The 22,253-nt window shown below is 38.3% G+C and overlaps 1 protein-coding gene across 2 annotated transcripts in view; it reads left to right on the top strand.

The window, feature by feature from the left end:
- LOC111156627 (HAUS augmin like complex subunit 6) overlaps positions 1-20,608 on the top strand; it is a 44,759-nt gene extending 24,151 nt beyond the window's left edge. For both annotated transcript variants that reach the window (XM_022517626.1, XM_022517625.1), the window contains exons 12-17: positions 7,123-7,204; positions 12,138-12,204; positions 12,461-12,646; positions 14,500-14,635; positions 15,944-16,987; positions 18,690-20,608. In XM_022517626.1, coding sequence (XP_022373334.1) covers positions 7,123-7,204; positions 12,138-12,204; positions 12,461-12,646; positions 14,500-14,635; positions 15,944-16,987; positions 18,690-18,775 — 1,601 coding nt within the window. In that variant the 3' untranslated portion in view covers positions 18,776-20,608. The remainder of the gene's footprint in view (positions 1-7,122; positions 7,205-12,137; positions 12,205-12,460; positions 12,647-14,499; positions 14,636-15,943; positions 16,988-18,689) is intronic.
- Positions 20,609-22,253: the final 1,645 nt, after the last annotated feature.

Here is a 22,253-nt window from a genome sequence, read left to right as displayed (position 1 = left end):
AGCCAAAGCCAGATGCCCAATGACTGAGCCACCCAGGTGCCGCAAATAAATAAAATCTTGAAAAAAAAGTTTTGTTTTTGTTCTTAAGATTTTTATTCATTTATTCGACAGAGAGATCCCAAGTAGGCAGAGAGAGGGGGAAGCAGGCTCCCCACTGAGCAGAGAGCCCGACACAGGGCTCAATTCCAGGTCCCTGAGATGATGACTCGAGCTGAAGGCAGAGGCTTAACCCACTGAGCCACCCAGGCGCCCCTTGTTTTTGTTTTTAAAGCCTACAGCACCTGGTATTCCCAGGGGGTCTCCCATCTAAGTACTAACCAGGACCGATCCTGCTTAGCTTACAAGATCAGACGAGATGGGGCAAGTTCAGGGTATTATGGCCGCAGACGAAAAAAAAAAAGTTTATCTCAAAGTATATTCTTTAATTCTTTCTGTGGTGGACCCTGGATAGTAAAATCTCTTAGTTTTCCTGTGAAAAATGTCTTTATTTTCACTAATTTCTGAATGATAGTTTGGCTGGATATACAATTCTAGATCAAAGCTCAATTTTCCTTTTTTTTTTTTTTTTAAAGATTTTATTTATTTATTTGACAGAGAGAGAGAGATATCACAGGTAGGCAGAGCAGCAGGCAGAGAGGGGAAAGCAGGCTCCCTCTTGAGCAGAGAGCCCGACGCGGGGCTTGATCCCAGGACCCTGAGATCATGACCTGAGCTGAAGGCAGAGGCTTAACCCACTGAGCCACCCAGGCACCTCCAAAGCTCAATTTTCCTACAACATCAATGATATGATTGCGTTGTTTTCTGCCTTCTGTTGTTTCTGAGACCTCTGTTGTCAGTTCAATGGTCATTCCTTTGTAGGTAATTTTTAATCTCTGGTTGCTTTTAAGACTTGTACTTAGTTTTGTATTATTTAGATGTGTCTAAATGTGGACTTATTTTTATTTAAATTTTGGGCCTGTGTGAGCTTATTTAACTTAAAGGCTCACATTTTTGAAACTTCTTCAGTAATATTTCTTCTAACACTGTCTCAGTCATTCTTTTGATGCTTCCTTCTGGAGCTCTTGTTGTTGGGACTTCTGATTCAGTCCTTCATGTATCTTAAATTTCTCATTTGTATTTATAATGTCTTTGTAGCTCTAGGCTTATGGTTCACTAATTATCTTTTTAGTTGTATTTAATCTCTTTTTTGACATGTCCATTTAGTGTTTGGCTTTCATGGATGTGCTTTTCATTTCTTTTCATTTGCTTCTTTCTCAAAAATTGCCTGTTCTATTTCATGATATCATCTTATTTCATTATGGTTCTTGTTTTTTTGCCAAATATTTTAAATGTATTGATTTGATCTTATTCAATTTTTTAAATATCCCTGTGTTTCAGATACTTCTGCTTCTGTGTGTTCTGCCCACTCATTTTCTTTTTTTTTTCTTTTCTTAAATATTATTTATTTATTTGACCTAGGGAGAAAGCACAAGCAGACAGAGTGGCAGGCAGAGGGAGAGGGAGAAGCAGGCTCTCTGCTGAGCAGGGAGTCCAATGTAGGGCTCGATTCTAGAACCCTGGGATCCGAGCTGAAGGCAAATGCTTAACCTGACTGAGCCATCCAGATGCCCCTGTCTGCTCATTTTCATAGTCGTTTGTTTCCTATTAAAATACTTGATTGTGGGGTTGCCTGGCTGGCTCATTCAGAAGAGCATGTGACTCTTGGTCTTGGGGTTTTGAATGCAAGCCCCATGGTTGGGTGAAGGGATTACTTAAAAATAAAATTTAAAAAAAAATTTTTTTTTTTTTTTTTGGATTGTGACCTCAACTTCAGTGGACCCACCTCTGAAGGAGTCACCTGGGCCCTGGGTTGTAGAATGGTCTCTGCACGGTGGCGTAGGGTGTCTGGTATTTCCCTTGAACTAGGCAGTTAATGTCTTTAGTTTTGGATTCCCACAAGTAGCCAATATAATTTTGGATTTCATACCTCCCTTTGAGTAGGCTAGGTAGATTTAAAATTTCTCCCCCCGCCCCCCTTTTTTTTCTTTTAAACCCAGGACTCCAGGTAGATAGCAGGCTTCCCTGTTACTTCCCTGGTTAAGCTGGCAGAATTTTTATAATCTTTTCAGGGGCTGAGCAGCCTTTGCAATGTTCTGGCCTTACGGCAGTTTCTCAGATTGGAGGCTGAGAGGCCCGAGATCATGTTTCTTGTTATGCAGGCATTAAATCTCCATTGTTCAGCCCCGGAGCCTGCCATTTAGCCTTTATGTCTCAGTTTGAGCTTAAATTCTTTCCATCTTTAGTCCAGGCATGTGATGATTTTTATTTGCGCTTCTGGGTATTCCTTTCTTTTTCTTACATTTTATTTTGCAGTTCTAGTGTATTTATGGTAGGAGTCATTGTCTACTGCAGCTTGGTTTGCTTTGTTCTGGTGAGTTCAGTTTTGTTTTAACCTCATTACCTTGTTGTGTCCGTCCCCTCTGTTCTCTTCACATCTTAAGTGCTGTAGTTTGGTTTTCTATTTCTTGCCTTTAATTGTGTTCTAACTAGCTACTCTGCCTCCATATTCTACCTATTCTGTGTTGCAGATGGTTATCAGTGATCCTTCTGTAGTGTAAATATGAAAATATGGTCCTTTTCATCTCTTGGTGTACTACGATGGCTTTCTAGCACCTTCAAGGGGAAGAAATGTGCCTTATCTTTGCCTACCACCAGCAAGTAGTGTTTATGTTGTTCCTAATTAGTTTATTGTTGTCTACTAGTTTTGTGATACAATTCTTGTATTTGTGTTCATTTTTAGAATGTTTTATGAATATCAGTAATCCCATCATCATTAGTAGGTGCAAAAGCAGAGGATACTGAAAATGGTCATAATACAACATACTGTTATGGTGGATTAATAAAATCTTTTTTTTTTTTTTTAAGATTTTATTTATTTGGGGCGCCTGGGTGGCTCAGTGGGTTAAGCCGCTGCCTTCGGCTCAGGTCATGATCTCAGGGTCCTGGGATCGAGTCCCACGTCGGGCTCTCTGCTCGGCGGGGAGCCTGCTTCCCTCTCTCTCTCTCTCTCTCTCTGCCTGCCTCTCTGCCTACTTGTGATCTCTCGCTGTCAAATAAATAAATAAAATCTTTTATTTTTTTTTAAAGATTTTATTTATTTATTTGACAGCGAGAGATCACAAGTAGGCAGAGAGGCAAGCAGAGAGAGAGGAAGGGAAGCAGGATCCCCGCCGAGCAGAGAGCCCGACGTGGGACTCCATCCCAGGACCCTGGGATCATGACCTGAGCCGAAGGCAGCGGCTTAACCCACTGAACCACCCAAGCGCCCCTGTTATGGTGGATTAAAAGGAGAAGTTCACACATTGGGTTTTTTTTTTTTTTTAAGATTTTATTTATTTGACAGACAGAGATCACAAGTAGGCAGAGAGGCAGGCAGGGAGAGAGGGAGAAGCAGGCTCCCCGCTGAGCAGTGAGCCCAATGTGGAGCTCCATCCCAGGACCCTGAGATCATGACCTGAGCCCAAGACAGAGGCTTAACCCACTGAGCCTCCCACGTGCCCCACGCACATGGATTCTTATACAGTAACACTTTGGACACATGTATATATAGGGACAGTCTTTCAGAAGCTAACATGTTAAAAGAAGAGGAGTTCCTGGAATAGCAAATACTCTGTAATGGAGCCATGGCTTTCTGCACCAATCTTGTTTCCTTCCATGCTTCCACTCAGATATACCCTATGCTATACCACACTGAACTTGTACCCTCTTCTCCCAGTACCTTTATGTCCTCATCACATTCCCCATCCCTAGGCCAGGTGCCTTTCTGTCTCCTTGAATTTCTGTGCATATTTCTCTCCTAATACTATAGCAGCATGCCATCATTCTCTACTCCTCAGTAGTCTTTTTCCTAGACTGACTCCTTGAAGCCAGGTCTCTACCTTTTCTTTCTTTGTCCTTGTTAGTATAGCAGTGGCACATGATTATTGATGCGTTGAGGAATAAATAAATTGACTGATGTAGATGCTGAGCTGAAATATGCTAAATAGTATAATTTTTTTGGCATTGCTAATTTTTTTTAAGTTTTTTTTTAAAGATTTTAAGTTTTTTTAGAGATTTTTTTAAAGATTTTATTTGTTTACTTGACAGAGATCACAAGTAGGCAGAGACACAGGCAGAGAGAGAGGGGGAAGCAGGCTCCCTCCTTAGTAGGGAGCCTGATGCGGGGCTTAATCCCAGGATCCTGGGACCATCACCTGAGCTGAAGGCAGAGGCTTTAACCCACTGAGCCACTGAAGTGCCCCTTAGGATTTTTTTTTTAGATTTTTTTTTTTTTTAAGATTATTTGACAGAGACAGTGAGAGAGGGAACACAAAATGGGGAGTGGGAGAGGGAGAAGCAGGACCCCTGCCGAGTAGGGAGCCTGAAGCACGGCTTGATCCCAGGACTCTGGGATCATGACCTGAGCTAAAGGCAGATGCTTAACAACTGAGCTGGCTACCGAGGCACCCCTGGCCTTGCTGATTTATGTGGTAATTGCATGATCAGTGTACCAAAACAAGAAGCAAGACTATATCATATTGGAGAACTACAGACTGGCACTTTTTTTGAAATTTGGTTTAGTATAAACCTATCATTTGAAAAAATTTTTTTATTTCGGTTGAGTTAACATAGAGTGTATTATTAGTTTCAGAGGTAGAATTTAGTGACTCATCAGTTGCATATAAAACTCAGTGCTCATTATATCAATATGTGCCCTCCTTAATGTCCATCACCCAGTGACCCCATCTCTCCAGCCCCATCCCCCCCAACAACTCTGTTTGTTTCCTTTGTTTATTTTAATATATTTTTTTAAAGATTTTATTTATTTATTTGACAGCAAGAGAACACAAGTGTGGGAAGCAGCAGAAGGGGAGGGAGAAGCAGGCTCCTGGTTGAGCTGGGAGTCCAGTGTAGTGCTAGATCCCAGGACCCTGGGATTATGACTTGACCCAAAGGCAGACACTTAACTAACTGAGCCAACAAGGCGCCCCTTATTTCCTTTCATTAAGAGTTTCTTTCGGGGGCGCCTGGGTGGCTCAGTGGGTTAAGCCGCTGCCTTCGGCTCAGGTCATGATCTCGGGGTCCTGGGATCGAGTCCCGCATGGGGTTCTCTGCTCAGCAGGGAGCCTGCTTTCCTCTCTCTCTCTCTGCCTGCCTCTCTGCCTCCTTGTGATCTCTACCTGTCAAATAAATAAATAAATAAAATCTTAAAAAAAAAAAAAACAAACTTAAAAAAAAAAAAGAGTCTCTTTCGGTTTGTCTCCCTCTCTGATTTTGTCTTGGTTTTTTTTTTTCACTCTTCCTCATGATCTTGTTTTGTTTCTAAAATTCCACATATCAGTGAGATCATATAATAATTGTCTTTCTACGATTGACTTATTTTGCATAGCATGATACCCATGTCATTTACAAATGGCAAGATTTCAGTTTTTTGATGGCTGCTTAATATTCTGTTGTATATATATACCACCTCTTTATCCACTCATCTGTCAGTGGACATCTGGGCTCTTTGCATAGTTTGGCTGTTGTGGACATTGTTGCCATAAATGTTGGCAGAGCAGATCACTACATTTGTATCTTTGGGATAAATTCCTAGTAGTGCAATTGCTGGGGCTTTAGGGTAGCTCTATTTTCAGCTTTTTGAGGAACCTGTGTACTATTTTCCAGAGTGGCTGCAGCAGATTTCATTCCCTTTAACAGCGTAAGAGGGTTCCCCTTTCTCTGCATCCTCCCCAGCATCTGTCGTTTACTGACTTGATAATTTTAGCCATTCTGACTGGTGTGAGGTGGTATCATTGTGGTTTTGATTTGTATTTTCCTGATGTCGAGTGATGTTGAGCACTTTTTCATGTGTCTGTTGACCATTTGTATGTCTTCTTTGGAGAAATGTCTATTCATGTCCATTTCTTTGATTGGATTATTGGTCCTTTGGGTGTTGAGTTTGATAAGTTCTTTATAGATTTTGGATATCAGCCCTTTATTTGATAAGACATTTACAAATTTCTTCTCCCATTCCATAGGTTGCCTTTTGGTTTTGTTGTTTCTTTTGCTATGCAAAAAGCTTTTTTTCTTGATGAAGTCCCAGTAGTTCATTTTTGCCTTTGTTTCCCTTGCCTTTGGAGACGTGTCTAGCAAGAAGTTGCTGCAGCCGAGGTCACAGAGGTTGCCGTTTGTGTTCTCTATGACTTTGATGGATTTCTGTCTCACATTTAGGTCTTTCATCTATTTTGAATCTGTTCTTGTGTATAGTATAAGAAAATGGTCCTATTTCATTCTTGTACATATGGCTGTCCAATTTTCTCAACACCCTTTGTTAAAGAGACTGTCTTTTTTTCCATTGGATATTCTTTCCTGCTTTGTTGAAGGTTAGTTGGTCCCTTTCTGGGTTCTCTGTTCCATTGATCTGTGTGTCTGTTTTTGTGCCAGTATTGTACTGTCTTGATGATTACAGCTTTGTAATACAGCTTAAAGTCTGAAATTGTGATGCCTCCAGCTTTGGTTTTCTCTTTCAACATTCCTTTGGCTATTAGAGGTCTTTTCTGGTTCCATACAAATTTTAGAGTTGTTTATTTCAGCTCTCTAACCTGCCACTCTTTTTATGAGTTTATTCTAGATACTCTCTATCTGTCCTATTTGTATACTTAACAGTTGAATAATTGTCTTTTCCTTTTTTTTCTATTTTAAAGATACTATTTATTTCTTTGTCAGAGAGAGAGAGAGAGAGAGCGCACACAAACAGGGGGCGTGGCAGGAAGAGGGAGAGGCGGGTTCCGCGCTGAGCAAGGAGCCTGATGTGGGACTTGATCCCAGGACCCTGGGATCATGACCTGAGCAGACACTTAACTGACTGAGCCACTCAGGTGTCCCATTGAGTAGTCTTTATTTTTATTTATTTTTTTAAAATTTTATTTATTTTATTAAAGCATGGGGACAGGACTGATGGGTAGAAAGAGCTGCTGAATAGTCTTTTTCTGTTAGCATTTATATTAGTCTTATTTTTCTCTTTTTCTTCTGTTCAGAAGTTTTTCTAGAATTTCAAGAGATACCTGGATATTAGAATATATAACCATAATTAAAGAGTAATTAATGTTTATTTTCCTTTAGATACACCTAAGCAACACGACCAAGAAAATGATTGCATGAGAGCCAGTAATACATCGGGAACTGTACATGATCTAGGCAACAGGTAAAACAAATGTGATCTTCATATTGACTGTTTGCCTTTTTCATTAATTTAGTTTCATCTTCATCTAATTGCCATGCTTCTCTACTATGGGGTCATCTGTAATTGTCTTCTCATAACCAGAGAATATTTTTCCACCGTGGATCCACATTTTCAGGAAAGATTGAACATTTTTGATACATAGGCATTTGTCCCCCTTCTCTTGTTTGTCTAAATGTTGGGATTCATAGGGGATTATCTAATATTTGAAGGGGAAAAAAGCACGTATGGAAATTATCTAATGCAAGCTTGGGAATTTTTGCCTTTTTGTGTCTGTGAACTTCCTTGAAACCACTTGTGGCTTTGACAATCCAAGAGTTAAGAGCTTTTGAGATCAACTAGTCTCCTAGTTTTCAGACTGTTCTGCAGCGCCCTCTCATGCTGTGGATTAATCTAATTTAGCCCATCACTGGTCTGACCCTTTCCCATTTCAGCCTGAGCAGCTAGTTCTTTTATCTGTATTATATGTTGGGGGTTTTACATGCCATTTAATAAAAAGAATTCCATGCTTTATTTTTTTTTATTTTTTTTTTTTTTGAATTCCATGCTTTAAAGAAAAAAAGAATGGGAGGACTTCTGATTCAACCCAATTCAGAAGTTTAACAGATGAAAAAACTAAACCTTGGTTTATTATAATATCCTTCAGGAGTATTATTTTCTTTATTGCCTGTTTTCTTTATTAATTTTCCTATTTTGGCTCTTTAAACAGATGCCAGATTATATAAGCCAAAATCTCGAAATGTATATAATCCACCTGGGGAATATATGTATTCTTTTTTGAAACTAAGAATTATTAAGAAGCAATCAAAAACAGACATCCTGTAGGGGCATCTGGGTGGCTCAGTGGGTTAAAGCCTCTGCCTTCGACTCAGGTCATGATCTCAGGGTCCTGGGATCAAGCCCTGCATCGGGCTCCCTGCTCCCCCTACCCCCCGCCCCCGCTCTGCCTGCCTCTCTGCCTTCTTGTGATCTTTGTCTGTCAAATAAATAAATAAAATCTTAAAACAACAACACCACCACCACCAACAACAAAATCCCAGACATACTGTATAGGTGTTTTATTATTTTTTATTCTGACTACCCTTTGACCTAAATAGGGGTCTTTTAGTCCAGCTTCCCCATGTAATTGAAGCACAGATATGGAAACAAATTGCTTAGGATAATTCTAAATGAAAATTATAAATTTTAAATGAATTGACGTTCTCGTCATTCTGTATACTCTTATTTAGTTAAGTTCAAACAGCATAACAAGAGTCAAAATTTAGATGTGAAATCAAGCTATTGGTGGGATGCCTGGGTGGCTCAGTTGGGTAAGTATCTGCCTTTGGCTCAGGTCATGATCACAGGGAGCTGGGGTCAAGTCCCATTTTGGGCTCTTTGCTCAGCGGGGAACCTGTTTCTCCCTCTGCCTGTTGCTTCCCCTACTTATATGCGCTCGCTCTTTCTCTCTCTCTCTGACCAGTAAATAAATAAAATCTTTAAAAAAAAAATTGAGCTATTGGCAGTTTTCTGTGTAGTAATTTTCTGATTTATGGAGGTCAGGATTACATGTGGAATATGTATTTTTATTCTTAGATCTGGATGTGATGTTGATTTTCAGAGTACCTTAAAAAAAAAAAAAAAGAAAGAAATCTATTGTGAAGCCTTGACATTGAAGAGATAGTCAAGTTACTGGGCTTCACTGTTTGACTCTCTTATCACTGTTCTTAAAGCATCCTGAGGGGAATAGTTGATGCTTCCCAGTCTCAGTTGTGTTTTTGGTTTGTCTTTCCTTGAGAGAGCAAATGAAATATTTGGTTCAGGTTTGTTGATGGAGGTAGTAGATTGATTCATAGATCAGATTTTATTTATGAACTCCATTCATCTTCAAGATTCTTTCTTGAAGTAGAATTTTGTACTAAGATATACTATCAGAATTCTATAGGAGCCAGACACTTAGCCCCTAAGAATTTAGTTCAGATGGAATTTTCTTCTTATAGGAAAAAGAGGTTATATTAAATATACTTTGATTCCAGACTTATACTCTTCCAGGCCTTTAGATCTTTTAATTATCTTCTGGTACTTTAGTTATAGGTTTGGGGTATTGAAGGGGGGAAGTGAAGAGGAAGGGTGTTGGTGGTGAGGGACAAATAAAAGCTCAATGGGATACGAACGATTATTTGCACTTGATAGCAAAACAGAAGGAAGGTGAAGAATTGAGTCATGTGGAAAGCTTGTTGCTCAGAATTCTTTACAGTAAAGCTGTTTTGTAATAAAATGTTTTATTAGTAATGTGTAGTGCAAGTAGACTGTACTTAAAATAGTATCCTTTTTTAATGTATAGTTCAGCTGTTGTTTGTATGGCATCATCTTAATGTCAGTACCAGTATAGTTAATTTGGAAATTCATATGTGGATATGATCAATAACAGCTATTCAATTAAAAAACATGGAAATAGTGTAATTTTTAGGGTAATTACTGTGTGTTATTAGCCCCCCCTTTTAGAAGATTTTTATTTATTTATTTATTTATTTATTTATTTATTTATTTATTCGACAGAGATCACAAGCAGGCAGAGAGGCAGGCAGAGAGGGGGGTGGGGAGCAGACTCCCCGCTGAGCAGAGATTCCCGATGTGGGGCTCGATCCCAGGACCCTGAGATCCTGACCAGAGCCGAAGGCAGAGGCTTAACCCACTGAACCACCCAGGCGCCCCTGTTATTAGCCCTTTAATACAGTTGTCACCCACAGATACCAAAATAGAAGTAGTTTTCTCCATAAGTCTCATGGCTGTTTTTGATCTGAGTGAGCTGATGGAAGCTTTACCATACTTAAAACCAGAATTCAGTGATTGGTGGTACCTTTGTTGTACACTCTGGGCTCAACCTTTCTTTGCAGTGATTTCTGAAAGGGAGGGTTTCATGATATTTCTAGTGGTGGCAGTACAGTTCTAGACTTTTAACCTCTACAGTTCTCCTTTATTGCATTTCAGATATAGGGCAGTATGATCTTGCTTGCATGCCAACTAAATATCCTTCGTCTTAGAAATGGACGTCTCATTGCCTCTCTCTCTCTTATAATTTCCCTTATATCTTTGTTAATTGTAGATATATTGTAACAATGAAATAAAATGAAGAATAATTAGCTAAAATTTCTAACAAATCACTTATTGGACTTTTTTTGCAAGTTGTTTTTTTGGGATTTATGTACAAACAAATTTAATACATTCAGAATTTTCTAAACATTAATATCTGTAAGTACAGTTTTTTGGTCGTTTCTGTATGTTAACGTTATTTTACTGATTTTTTACTTATAATGACTTTGTAACATTTATTTTAGACTTTTAGATTTTCCTCAGTTTTTTTTACTACTATAAAAAGCATGTCTTTAATTACTTTCCTTTGGATGTACTCTTTCCTTAGGATAAATTGCCATAATGGGAGCAACACGCTCTCTCTTTATCTGTTACAGTGCTAGGATTTTGTGGGCCTCAGTTTTGGCGTAGCAAGCGTATAGCAAGTGATTGAGCCAGGGCTGCTTTAAAATTGGCTTGGATTGAGATGTTAGCAGGGCTGATAGCATGTTTCCAATTCAAAAAAGGAGGAGAGGAAGGGAGAGAATATGTTTCCACTTTTGTCTTTTATGAGACTCTGTAAGAATGATCCAAATAGAAAAATTTGGTGGTGTCTATTTCTAGAACCTCATGCTCAAGTGACGTTTTATTCATTGATTCAGTCAATCCATTGGTTAGTTACAAACAGGTATTGCACTTCCAAGTACCAGGCGCTATGTTAGTTCCTGGCAATAGTCAGGAAGGACATAGTCTTTGTCCTCCAGGAGCTCACAGTCTGGTGCTGGCATCCTAGTGGCATCTTAGATTGCTAGCTGTGTTTCAGAGGGCTTTTGGATCACTTTAATGTTACTTTTTGGAAAAATTAAGATAAAGTCATAGTAAATGATTAGTTTTTTCCTTTGACATCTAGATTATATCCTGTCGAGGCACAGTTGAGCCTTAAGCAGTTTCAGTGGTCTTGAATTATGTTTGAAAGGTAGATAATGATTCCAAGGAGCTCGTATTTGAAAAGTTTGAAAAAGCATATTTGCTGTTACTTGAGATGTTTTAAAGCTACTAATTTTGTACTTCTGGCTATTAACAGAAAGCAGAGCACCAACATGCTTGATACTGAAAGTGTTCTCTGTGGTAATAAAGTAGAAAAGCTTTGACCAGTGAGCAGACCCCATCTGTGATTGAATTTGAAAGCTCTTTGAAGATGAAGAAGAAGTTATTGCTTTGACAGCTTTAAAAATTTAATAAGTTACTTTGTAATTGATGTGTAAGGTTTTTTTGTTTATCCAAAGGACCAAGAGATTGTAAGAGGGTAGGAATGCTATGTGTAGAATGCAGGAAACTGAAACTGAGCAACATTATAACTTGACTGTAAGTGTAACTAATGTATGTGCTGTCACTATAGCAAGATTCAGCACAAGATAAATTGATTTTGGACATGAAAGATTAAAATTTTAAGGTCTCTGTTACAGTAAAATTCTGTGATCTGAAGCCCAAGGATAATATAATAATGTGATTCTTGTTAGTTGAATTTGTGTTTACTGCGTACTCAAGTTTTTGAGCGTTCATGAAGTCATTCAACCTTATAAAAAATGTTGTTGACTTAAAATATATAGTGATTAAGGAAAAATGTTTACCGTTTGGGAGGCTGATACACAAATGGGGCTGAAGTGCTGCTCTGATTGTCACCATCCCTCCCTAGAATAAACTGCCTTTCGATGACCGGGACGAATTGAGGGAAATCGTAACGGACAGATACGGGGCAGACAGTTTCTTTAGATTATTCAGATCTAGCAAGTGAAGGAATTCTTTCTTGTACGTAACTTGGATTTATTATCTTTTTTCCTTTTAGACCTGCAGCTTTCCTGTCACAGCCAGTTTCATCATCAGATAGAAACAGTGTTAGATTACTTGAAAAGGTATATTTTTAAATAATGTTTAATCTAATGATACTAACTTATGTTAAAATATTATTTTTGCCGCTGTCCCAGTTAATTTGTACTTACATATGTCCTGTTGCTTCTAAATGGAAATACTGGAATTATATAATTTTGCCAGTGGACATATGATTTCACAATAATGATAGCCTTTATAGGTTTGTGATAACTCAAGAGCCTCTAATGAAGATCAGCCAGAGTCCTTAAAGTTTTAATGTTACATGTCTGCCTCCTTCAGGACATGAAGATAAGAACTCCTAGAGAAGGAAATGAAACACCTTCTAAGAAGACACCAAAATTTGAAGTGAAAGACTCTCTATCATCAAATACTGCAAGGAGTACAGAGAATACTGCATTTGCAGGGTCTCTGCCAGCTAAAAATAGGGATATATTCCAAAAAGAGCAAGATCATCTGGTAGAAGAGGTTAGAAAAAGATTGTAATAAGTACTCTGAAATATCTATTATTTTCTCATTGGGGTTGAGATTATAAGTGAAGTTATAGTTAATTATCGAATAACTGGGGTTAATTTGGGAAAGGAGGGCATAGATAATGAAAATTTTGGTTAAAGCAGAATTGGTTCTCCCAAAAAGTAGAAATAGATTTAATATAAACTTATTTAAGATTATATCCATGGTTTAGAAACCATGTCCCATTCTATAAATATCATCCTCCGAAAGTATAAAAATAACACAGGTATGGTGTTTTTGGAATGAACCATTACATGAATTGTTGGATAAATACATCCAGTGATTATACTCCATCAAAATAATCTGCTTTAAAAAAATAATCTGCATGTTGCTGTTGCTTACTTAAGCTTCCTCTTTTTTTTGAATATTAATTTATTTGAATATAAAACTATATGCAATATCGTATTATCACTAGGCGTAGTGTTTATCCTTCTGCTTTCTAAATATTTTAAGAAGTCATTAAATGCAGCAAAGTTCATGACCTTAGTTTTCCTGACAAGTGACTTTGCATTTGTCTACATAATGCTACTATTGGTTGATAATAATATTGTACTATTTACTGCAGAAGTTTACACAGATTCTCAAATGATGTTATTTTTATTATGTTTCCCACAACATCCCATAGCATTGTTTGATTTTGGATAAGGAGCCTGAAAATAAATCAGCTACTTTATATTGCTGAGAGACTGAAAGAAAAATTTGGTTTAGTGCATATTGATTCAGGTATTGGAGTTTCCTCCTTTATCTCAGTCTTGATCAAAGAAAGTGAACAATGTCCAAATAAGAGAGCTGGATGTCTAGTCATGTTCTTATTTGTAACATTAGGAGGTTGAACCGTTTCATGGTCTGTAAATACTTTAAAATCTTTCAGGTTTATATTATTTCTCTTTGTTGGTTGATGGACTCCACATAAAGGATGATCAGTCTGTTTTTCTTACCTGATATGGAAGGAAAGACATTTTCAATGAAAAGAATTTATATTAGCAGCAGAATGGGATGGGATGGAAAAGGAGAGTCATAAAATCTCATAAAGCTCTGAAAATAAAGTGAAATTAATTTTCTTTAATAATGTTTGTGACAAGAATTATTTAGTATTTGAATTCTAAGAAATCTTCTCTTTTCATGGGGGTGTGTGGGGGTCTATTTGATTATGATTGTAGGATGTTTATTTTTTAGGGCTCTTGGGGCAGTGTTTTTAATGTGCATGTTTTTTGTTTCCCTGTTTTATTGAAATTAATATACAGTACTATTTTCATATTGTATACTTTCTCTGTTTAGAATATATTCCTATGCCTTGTTCACTAACTTATTATCTGATAATGAGGTTGCTGGCAAAGACGTATGTTGTCAGAGTGTATTTCATTTGTTAATAGAGGTGTTACTGTGCAAGTGGTTTATATAATTAAGACTTTGCTTGCTTTAAAACTAGTCACTTTACCTGATACAGAATTGTCAAGTTCAAAGATGTGGCAGATAGTACCTTAGGTCACTGTGTAGTCAGGATTATTTCTGAATCTTCTCAGGTATAAAGATTTTTACCTTCCCTTTATATGGAATATCCAGTTAAGATAAGAAGGAATATCCAGTTAAGATAAGAAGGGAGGGAACAGTTTTGGGTTTAATTTCACCTTGTAGGATTGTGCCTTGATAGATGATATAGAGTGGCTGGCAGCTATGTTCTGAGTGACTTTTTGTGTGCTCTGCTGTGGTAGGGGCTGCTGACTATCGGGCTGATTTGTTCTCATCAGGGCTTTTGTTGCATTCTACCAATGAATGTGGTAATTTTTGCTTTACCTTTTCTGTTTTAGGTTGCAAGGGCCGTTTTATCTGATTCACCACAGCCCTCTAAAGGAAGAGAAGTAAAATTAGAGGAACTATTTGATTCTTTAGTGTCTAACCCATTCTTAACAAGGAACCAAATTCCCCGAACGCCAGAAAATTTGAGTAAGTGAATAATGATTTCTATCGCTTATTTTCTTCTTAGACATTACTTAGACATTAGTACTGTTAGAACCATGGTTTGACGGATCTTCTGGAAACTCACTTTAGAATTCTTTTCTCTTTCAGTTTAGTGGCAATGGCTCTTTATTTGCTTGGATGTAAGGGCTTTTACGGAAGTATTACATGTGGGTGTTCTCACTGATACGGCAGTTTGTAAGCAGCGTTATTTTGCTGTGATACTACACAGTTTTGTTTTTGTTGTTTTACTTGTCTCTTTCCTAGAAATTATTTCAGTTGAGTACTTTTATTTATTTATTTATTTTTAATATTTTATTTATTCATTTGACAGACAGATTACAAGTAGACAGAGAGGCAGACAGAGAGAGAGAGGGAGGGGGAAGCAGGCTCTCTGCTGAGCAGAGAGCCTGATGCAGGGCTCGATCCCAGAACGCCGAGGTCATGACCTGAGCCGAAGGCAGAGGCTTTAACCCACTGAGCCACCCAGGCGCCCCAGTTGAGTACTTTTAAAATACCCTCTGCCTCCACATCTGACCGGTGCTCAACATTTGTAGAGCACCCAGGCTCTCTCCTTCCAGTCAGCAGCTAGCGGCATCAGCCCAAAATTGTGCATATAGAAATCTTTTCTACCCCTCTCTAGCTAGCTAGACTGCCCAGTACTTTTTTCTTATAACCTATAATCTGTGTTGGCCAAATTCTGATTTCGTTGTCCTTATGGCACATCATCCTGGCTGAATTCATATTTGAAGTTAAATTGATTCAGTTCAGGTTGAACCTTGCCACAGCCTGGATCAGTGGTCAGCAGACTCCAGGCTCTGAACCAAATCTGGCTTGCCCTGTGTGTTTTTGTAAATAAAGTTGTATTGAACACAGCCTTGCTGATTTGTCAACATAATCGTTTGTGGTTGCTTTCACGTTATAGTGGCGCAGTTCAGTTATCACCACAGACCAATGGCCTACAAAGCTTAAAATATTACTATCTGCCCTTTATAGAAAATTTGCTGAACCCTGCTTAGATGGATGAGAAAACATCTTTCTAATACCTGTAATTCGTATGTGCTGTGTGAAAGTATATGCACATTTCAGGGAAAGCTTTTGTTATTTGTGATCAGATGGAGAAGGAGTTCTTTGATGTTGTTGGTCTTTGGTTTATTGTTTAGTCTTGTCATCCATTGGGCACATCTGTGGAACATATACTGACTCGCTAGTTTTATGTTGAGCACTAGAAATGAAAATTTTAATTGTATGCTCTGTTTGGAAATATTAATGAGTTGTGTCCCCCCCCTTAATTAGTAAGTGAAATCAGGAGCTCATGGAGAAAAGCTGTCAAAATGGAAGATAACGAAAGTACAGAACCAATTCAGATGGATACTGAACAGAGAGAAGAATTGCCAGAATCCTTACCTGTGTCGCATAACCCAGGAGAAATTAGCAAGACCAGCTCTCTTGCAGCAAGCACTGCATCCCATTGTAGCCATTTCCATTTACCTGAAGAGAACATTGTTTCAGATTGCCTCAAGTGTGTGCCTCAGAAACATGTGGTGACCAGTTACATAGGTGGACCATCGACACAAAATCAGTCAGATTCGTTAAGTAAGAAAATAAGGTGCACGGAAGGTTTGGAGCATGCAGTGTTACAGAACGAGCCTTTAGAAACTAGCCAACCAGAGACAGTCTCCCCTGCTCCAGGTAATAGGAGAGTTGTGATGGGTAGCAATGAGGAGGAGTCTTCTATTGACCACTTGCAAGCTTCTTACAAGGAACCTTTCATGCATAAAAGTATGTTATGGGACTCTTTTCAGTTATCAAGTGGAACTAGTTCTAGGAGCTTAAAGGATATTGATGTTGGCATATTACATGAAACGCTTCCAGAAGAAGTTGGTAACTTAAGTCTTAATAGTTCCAGTAGTACAGAGGCCAATTTTAAACTAGAGCCAAATAGTCCTATGCACAGTGGCATTTTTCCAGATAGTGTTGTGGGAGGAAGACCAACTACTCCAGAATCAGACTGTAATTTACAGGCTATTTGCCGTAGATATGAGGCTCTGAAAAAATCTCTATCCAAGAAAAGGGAAGAAAGTGACCTTTCTAATCTTGAAACACTTGAAGGACACAAACCAGAATTGAGCCCTGTGGCCACAAACATGCAAACAGATGATATGCTTGACTTTTTGGGCACTCAAGATTTGCACGTTGACTATACAAAACCATCTTTACGCATGTCCCTGGGTGAAAGAAAACAGTCTCTTTCACCACTAATTAAGTTTTCTCCAGTTGAACAAAGATTGAAAACTGCAATACCATGTAGTCTTGGAGAACTTCTACCTAATTTAAAAGGTAAGATTTAACTAGACCTGCGCATATTGATCTATTGAATTTTTCTCTCAACCTCTTGTAATGTCGTATGCATTGAATGCTGCATGGTCTTCATTGTTAATGTGATAAAACATTCTCTTTGTTCCTTTGACAAGCATGAGAAGAGTGAACATCTCACGTCTATGGGTACTTTCGAATCTCAAGTGACAGGTGTTAGTTTACAGTTAGTCTGGGACAGGGTGGAAAATAAAACCAAAATCCTGAAACCTATTGCTTTTATAATACAATCAAAAGTAAATCTTGTCGAAATCTTGGCTAGTGGAGGATGGTTCTCAAAATGTTGAGTAACATTATGTATGTCAAATACCATTTTTTATTTTTTATTTTTTAATTTTTATTTTTTTAAAGATTTTATTTATTTATTTGACAGAGAGAGATCACAAGTAGACAGAGAGGCAGGCAGAGAGAGAGAGGGAAGCAGGCTCCCTGCTGAGCAGAGAGCCCGATGCGGGACTCGATCCCAGGACCCTGAGATCATGACCTGAGCCGAAGGCAGCGGCTCAACCCACTGAGCCACCCAGGCGCCCTCAAATACCATTTTTAAAAAAGATTTTATTTATTCATTTGACAGACAGAGATCACAAGTAGGCAGAGAGGCAGGCAGAGAGAGAGGGGGAAGCAGGCTCCCCCCTGAGCAGAGAGCCTGATACAGGGCTCGATCCCAGGAAGCTGGGATCATGACCTGGGCCAAAGGCAGAGGCTTTAACCCACTGAGCCACCCAGGTACCCCTCAAATATCATTCTTGTAGTAATATAATATCTGTAATTTGTTTTGAAATAAATTTGAGGGGGTGGGTGATAAAATACAAAAGGTTAGTAAGTGTGTGTTTCCTTGCGCTGCCATACAAAGTACCACAAACTGGGTAGCTTAAAACAACAGAAATTGTCTCTGGAGACAATAAGTTCAAAGGCTGGAATCCAGAATCAAGGTGTTGGCAGGGCCGTGGTCTTCTGAAGCCACCAGAGGAAGATCCTTCTTGGCTTTCCCAGCTTCTGGTAGCCCCAGGGTGTTCCTTGGCTTGTGGTAGCAAGGCTCTAATCTCTGCCTCTATCTTCACATGGCTTTCTTCTCTTGTGTGTCTTTGTGCCTTCTTTATAAGGCCACTAGTCATAGAGAGGTTTAAGCGCCCACCCTACTCCAGAATGAACTCATCCTAAGGATTATATTGTTAATGGCCCTCTTTCCAAATAAGGCCACATTCTGAGGTACTGGGGTTAGAAGTTCAACATGTCTTTTTGGGGTACATAGTTCACATAGCAGTATTAATTATTGAAGCTGGTTAATGGATACATTGGGCTAATGATAATTCTCTTCATTTTTGTATGTTGAAAATTTTCATCATAGAGATTTAAAAAAAATTCTGTTCATAAAGCATGTTAGAGTAAATATAGATCTGGTGATATAGATTCGTTATATGTCACTCTGGTATGCTCGTTAATAATTAGACACTGCTATATTGAGAAGTATTCTAAGGGGGATGTTTTGATACTCTCTGGAGAAAAGGTACCTCAGTGAGAATAATGGTAAGTTTCATCATAATTATTTGCACGTGAACATTTTACTTACGAAGACTGAAATTTGCTATTTGGAATCTGTCCTATTTAATTTTTTTCTTTGTAATGTTTGATTATCCTTTTCTCTTTTTTAAAATCACCTTTGCAGAAGAAGAAATCTTGAATAAGAGCCTTGAGGCAAACGAATTTCCGTCAGACTTTAGAAGAGATGAAGCAGAAGCCCAGTCAATTTAACTATGATGTACCTAAATTTAAAGCAGTGTCACAGGCTAAAAACGGATTTATAATTTAAATACACGTTGGAAGTATAACTCTTTTTCAAGGTCTAAAAAATCCTAAATAATGTCTTTTATTTAGCAAACAATAGTTTTTAGGTAAAGAAAAGTTATGTTTGGATTGTCTCCTTGAATGGGTCTGGGGTTAAAATGGGAAGTATTTGGGAAGCAGATACCAAGTTTTGTGAAGCCATTTTGATTCCTTGAATAATTTGTAAGCATTAATAGTAAAGTATTAGTTTAATTTGTTATAATTTCAGTTGATTAGCAAACATGAGTGGTTTTTGACACACTTTTATTAACTGGTTAACATAATAACCATTGAATACTGATCTTTCATTTTAGGGAAATACATAACATTTATTGTTTCTTTATGGAACATTATAGTACTAACCAAAAAAAGTGAGAAAATAGTACCTTGGGATATGTAGTCAAGGTGAGAAAAGTTTAAGTTTGGGAAAGCTCTAAACAGGCATAATGATTGTTTAAGTAGTAGGTTGGTCCTGGAAAATGTTTGATGGAATAAAGTGTATGTGATGGTAAGTGAAGACTGGGGCAGAATGAATTTAGAAAAAAGGAAAAAGATGGAAAATGACTAGACACTTTTAAGGAACACTGTCAAAATATAAATCCATTCAATGGGTTGTACAGCAGATTTATATTTAGTCTAATTTAGACTTTGAGAATTTAATTTAACCCTAGTTTTATAATTTAACAGGAAAAAATGTAAATTAAAAATTTGTTAGTCTCTGTTTACTGTTGTTGGTTTATTTGGGGGGGCATGGTTTTTAGGGAAAGCAGATAATTTTTATTGTTTTACTTTACTTCTCAAAAACCATCAGTATACCACGGACTATGCATAGCTTCAAAGTAACTTAAGAAAACTGAATTCGGGGTGCCTGCTCAGTGTCACAGTTAAGTCATTGGTGAAGCTAAGACTTTGACCCTGTTTTCCTTCCTTAATATACCACAAGACCTTCTACAAGTAACTGAAAGGCCAGGATAAAAGGATATGGCCACAGGAGTTGGCCTCCTGTTGACCTTGTGGACTGAATGGGAGACAGAGGTGAGACCTCTCATACAGTAACTTGCCTCACTCTGTCGTGACCCCTGGCTGAGAAAATGGCTCATCTCTACCATGCAAGTGTATACATGCCTTTGTGAACCAGGAGCAATGAGCGTGCACTGGAAAGGTGATAGCACTTAACGGTACCCCAATTCTTAACCATCAAAACCTTGTCCATTTGTCAAGAAACTGGTCAGGAGGAGGCAAAAGTTGAAGGGGAGAGTATTGGAGGTGGATGGGCTCAATTGTTCATCTTTTTTCACTCATTTTGGGCTTTTGCTAAGTTGTTTGATCAGTTTGAAGGTCAGTCTTTTTGAGAGAAAAGAGCAGAAAAGCACATACAACTCCCTTAATTGCAGGCGAAAAGAAAGAAGAGCAGTTTCTTCTAAGGTGCTATATTCCTGTTATTAATACAACAAATCAACAACTATAGATCTACTGGGAAACTATCCTCCAGTCTGCCTTAAGAAAGCCCACTAACCTGTAAATCCAAAATTAATGTATTAGGGAGGAGGTAGGGCTTTTAACATCCACAATGTGCCAGGGCCATTTCTAGACATTTAATACATACTGTTTCATTTAATTGTCATAACTTTAAGGCAGTGGTTATTCTACCTATTTTACGGACAATGATACTGAAGCTAGGGAGCTTAAGTGACATGTCTAGGGTGGACTCAAGGGATAATCTGGGATACATCCTAAAAGCTGTAGATTCTGTAAGTCTAAAATGGGGATTAAGAATCTATATTTAGGGGCACCTGGGTGGCTCAGTGGGTTAAGCCTCTGCCTTCGGCTCAGGTCATGATCTCAGGGTCCTGGGATCGAGCCCCACATCGGGCTCTCTGCTCAGCGGGGAGCCTGCTTCCTCCTCTCTCTCTGCCTGCGTCTCTGACTACTTGTGATCTCTGTCTCTGTCAAGTAAATAAATAAAATCTTAAAAAAAAAAAAAAGAATCTATATTTAAATATGCTTCCCTGATAATTCTTAAGTTCAGTAATAAGATTGAGAAGCACTGCTGGGGAATATAGAAGTCACATTTACCGTTGGGGTACCTTAAAGAAGCAAGTGTATTATTATATATGTACTGCTTTAGAGGTTAATTGATAAGATAGTTCAAGTTCACCAGTAAGGGTGGGAGGCCCTTAATTACTGAGAATCAAAAGATCAAAATGTCTCTGGACAGTATGGATTTATAAAAATCATACTGTTAAGTCATACCTGGAATAGGCTGGGAGTTTTGGCATTCTTTCCTGTCCTTTATATGCCAGGAGTATTAACAAAAATAACTCCGATTTATCATTTTCTCCTAAACCATTGTGATTATGACCTAACTACCTTCAGGCTCTTCCCTCTCCAGTATTGCCTGCATAGCTACCTTTTTGACTTTAGGACACTTAGGATCACTTAGTTTAAAATTCCATTAATCGTTTATTGCTAATTCCAGAATAGAGTTAAAATTTAAAGGCATATAATCTCCCTATGTAGATTCCTCTATTTCCCTTCCACTATTGTTTCCCATTTTTTTTACTGAACTACTTTTAAGTGTGGTTCTTTAGAAAATTTAATTCACAATTATAGCTGTCCTTTAGGGTTCAGACCAAATGTCACTTCCATGTTGAAGTCCTAATCTGTCCCTTCCATATCCATGGATTTAGCCCTTCTCTAAAATCAGTAGTTTATCTTTTATTCATTTAGTGTTTTTCACTTAGTGCTTTTATTTATTTATTTTTTTAAAGATTTTTATTTATTTGTCAGAGAGAGAGAGAGAGAGCACAGGCAGACAGAGTGGCAGGCAGAGGCAGAGGGAGAAGCAGGCTCCCCACAGAACAAGGAGCCCGATGTGGGACTCGATCCCAGGACGCTGGGATCATGACCTGAGCCGAAGGCAGCTGCTCAACCGAGCCACCCAGGCGTCCCTCACTTAGTGCTTTTATCATATTTTATGGTTGTATGTTTGTGATCTTTCCAGTCATACTGATGATACACATATGGACATACCTATCTTTGTAGATATAGGAGGTATGTGTCCACACAGACATATTCTCAAGGGCCATGGATCATCTTTAGCAAATACTTAAGTATTGGAATTTTTTTTTTTTTTTTTGCCTCCTATGTGATGGGATTAAAATGATGGTAGAGGGCTACTTCATTGCTGTAAATGTACTTTTTCTCATTACATTCATTGCAGATTATACAGAATGTACCTCTTCTTATTCACTATTTGTAAGGTAAAGGTGTGTAAATTGACTCTTTTTTAAAAAAAGGTTTTATTTATTTATTTGACACAGAGAGATCATAAGTAGGCAGACAGGGAGGCAGAGAGAGAGGGGGAAGCAGGCTCTGGTGGAGCAGAGAGACCAATGCAGGGCTG

This window comes from Enhydra lutris, unplaced genomic scaffold, assembly GCF_002288905.1.
Source record: "Enhydra lutris kenyoni isolate GAN:26980312 unplaced genomic scaffold, ASM228890v2 scaffoldscaffold47, whole genome shotgun sequence".
Taxonomy (NCBI): Eukaryota; Metazoa; Chordata; class Mammalia; order Carnivora; family Mustelidae; genus Enhydra; species Enhydra lutris.
This window is presented reverse-complemented; position numbering and strand designations above follow the sequence as displayed.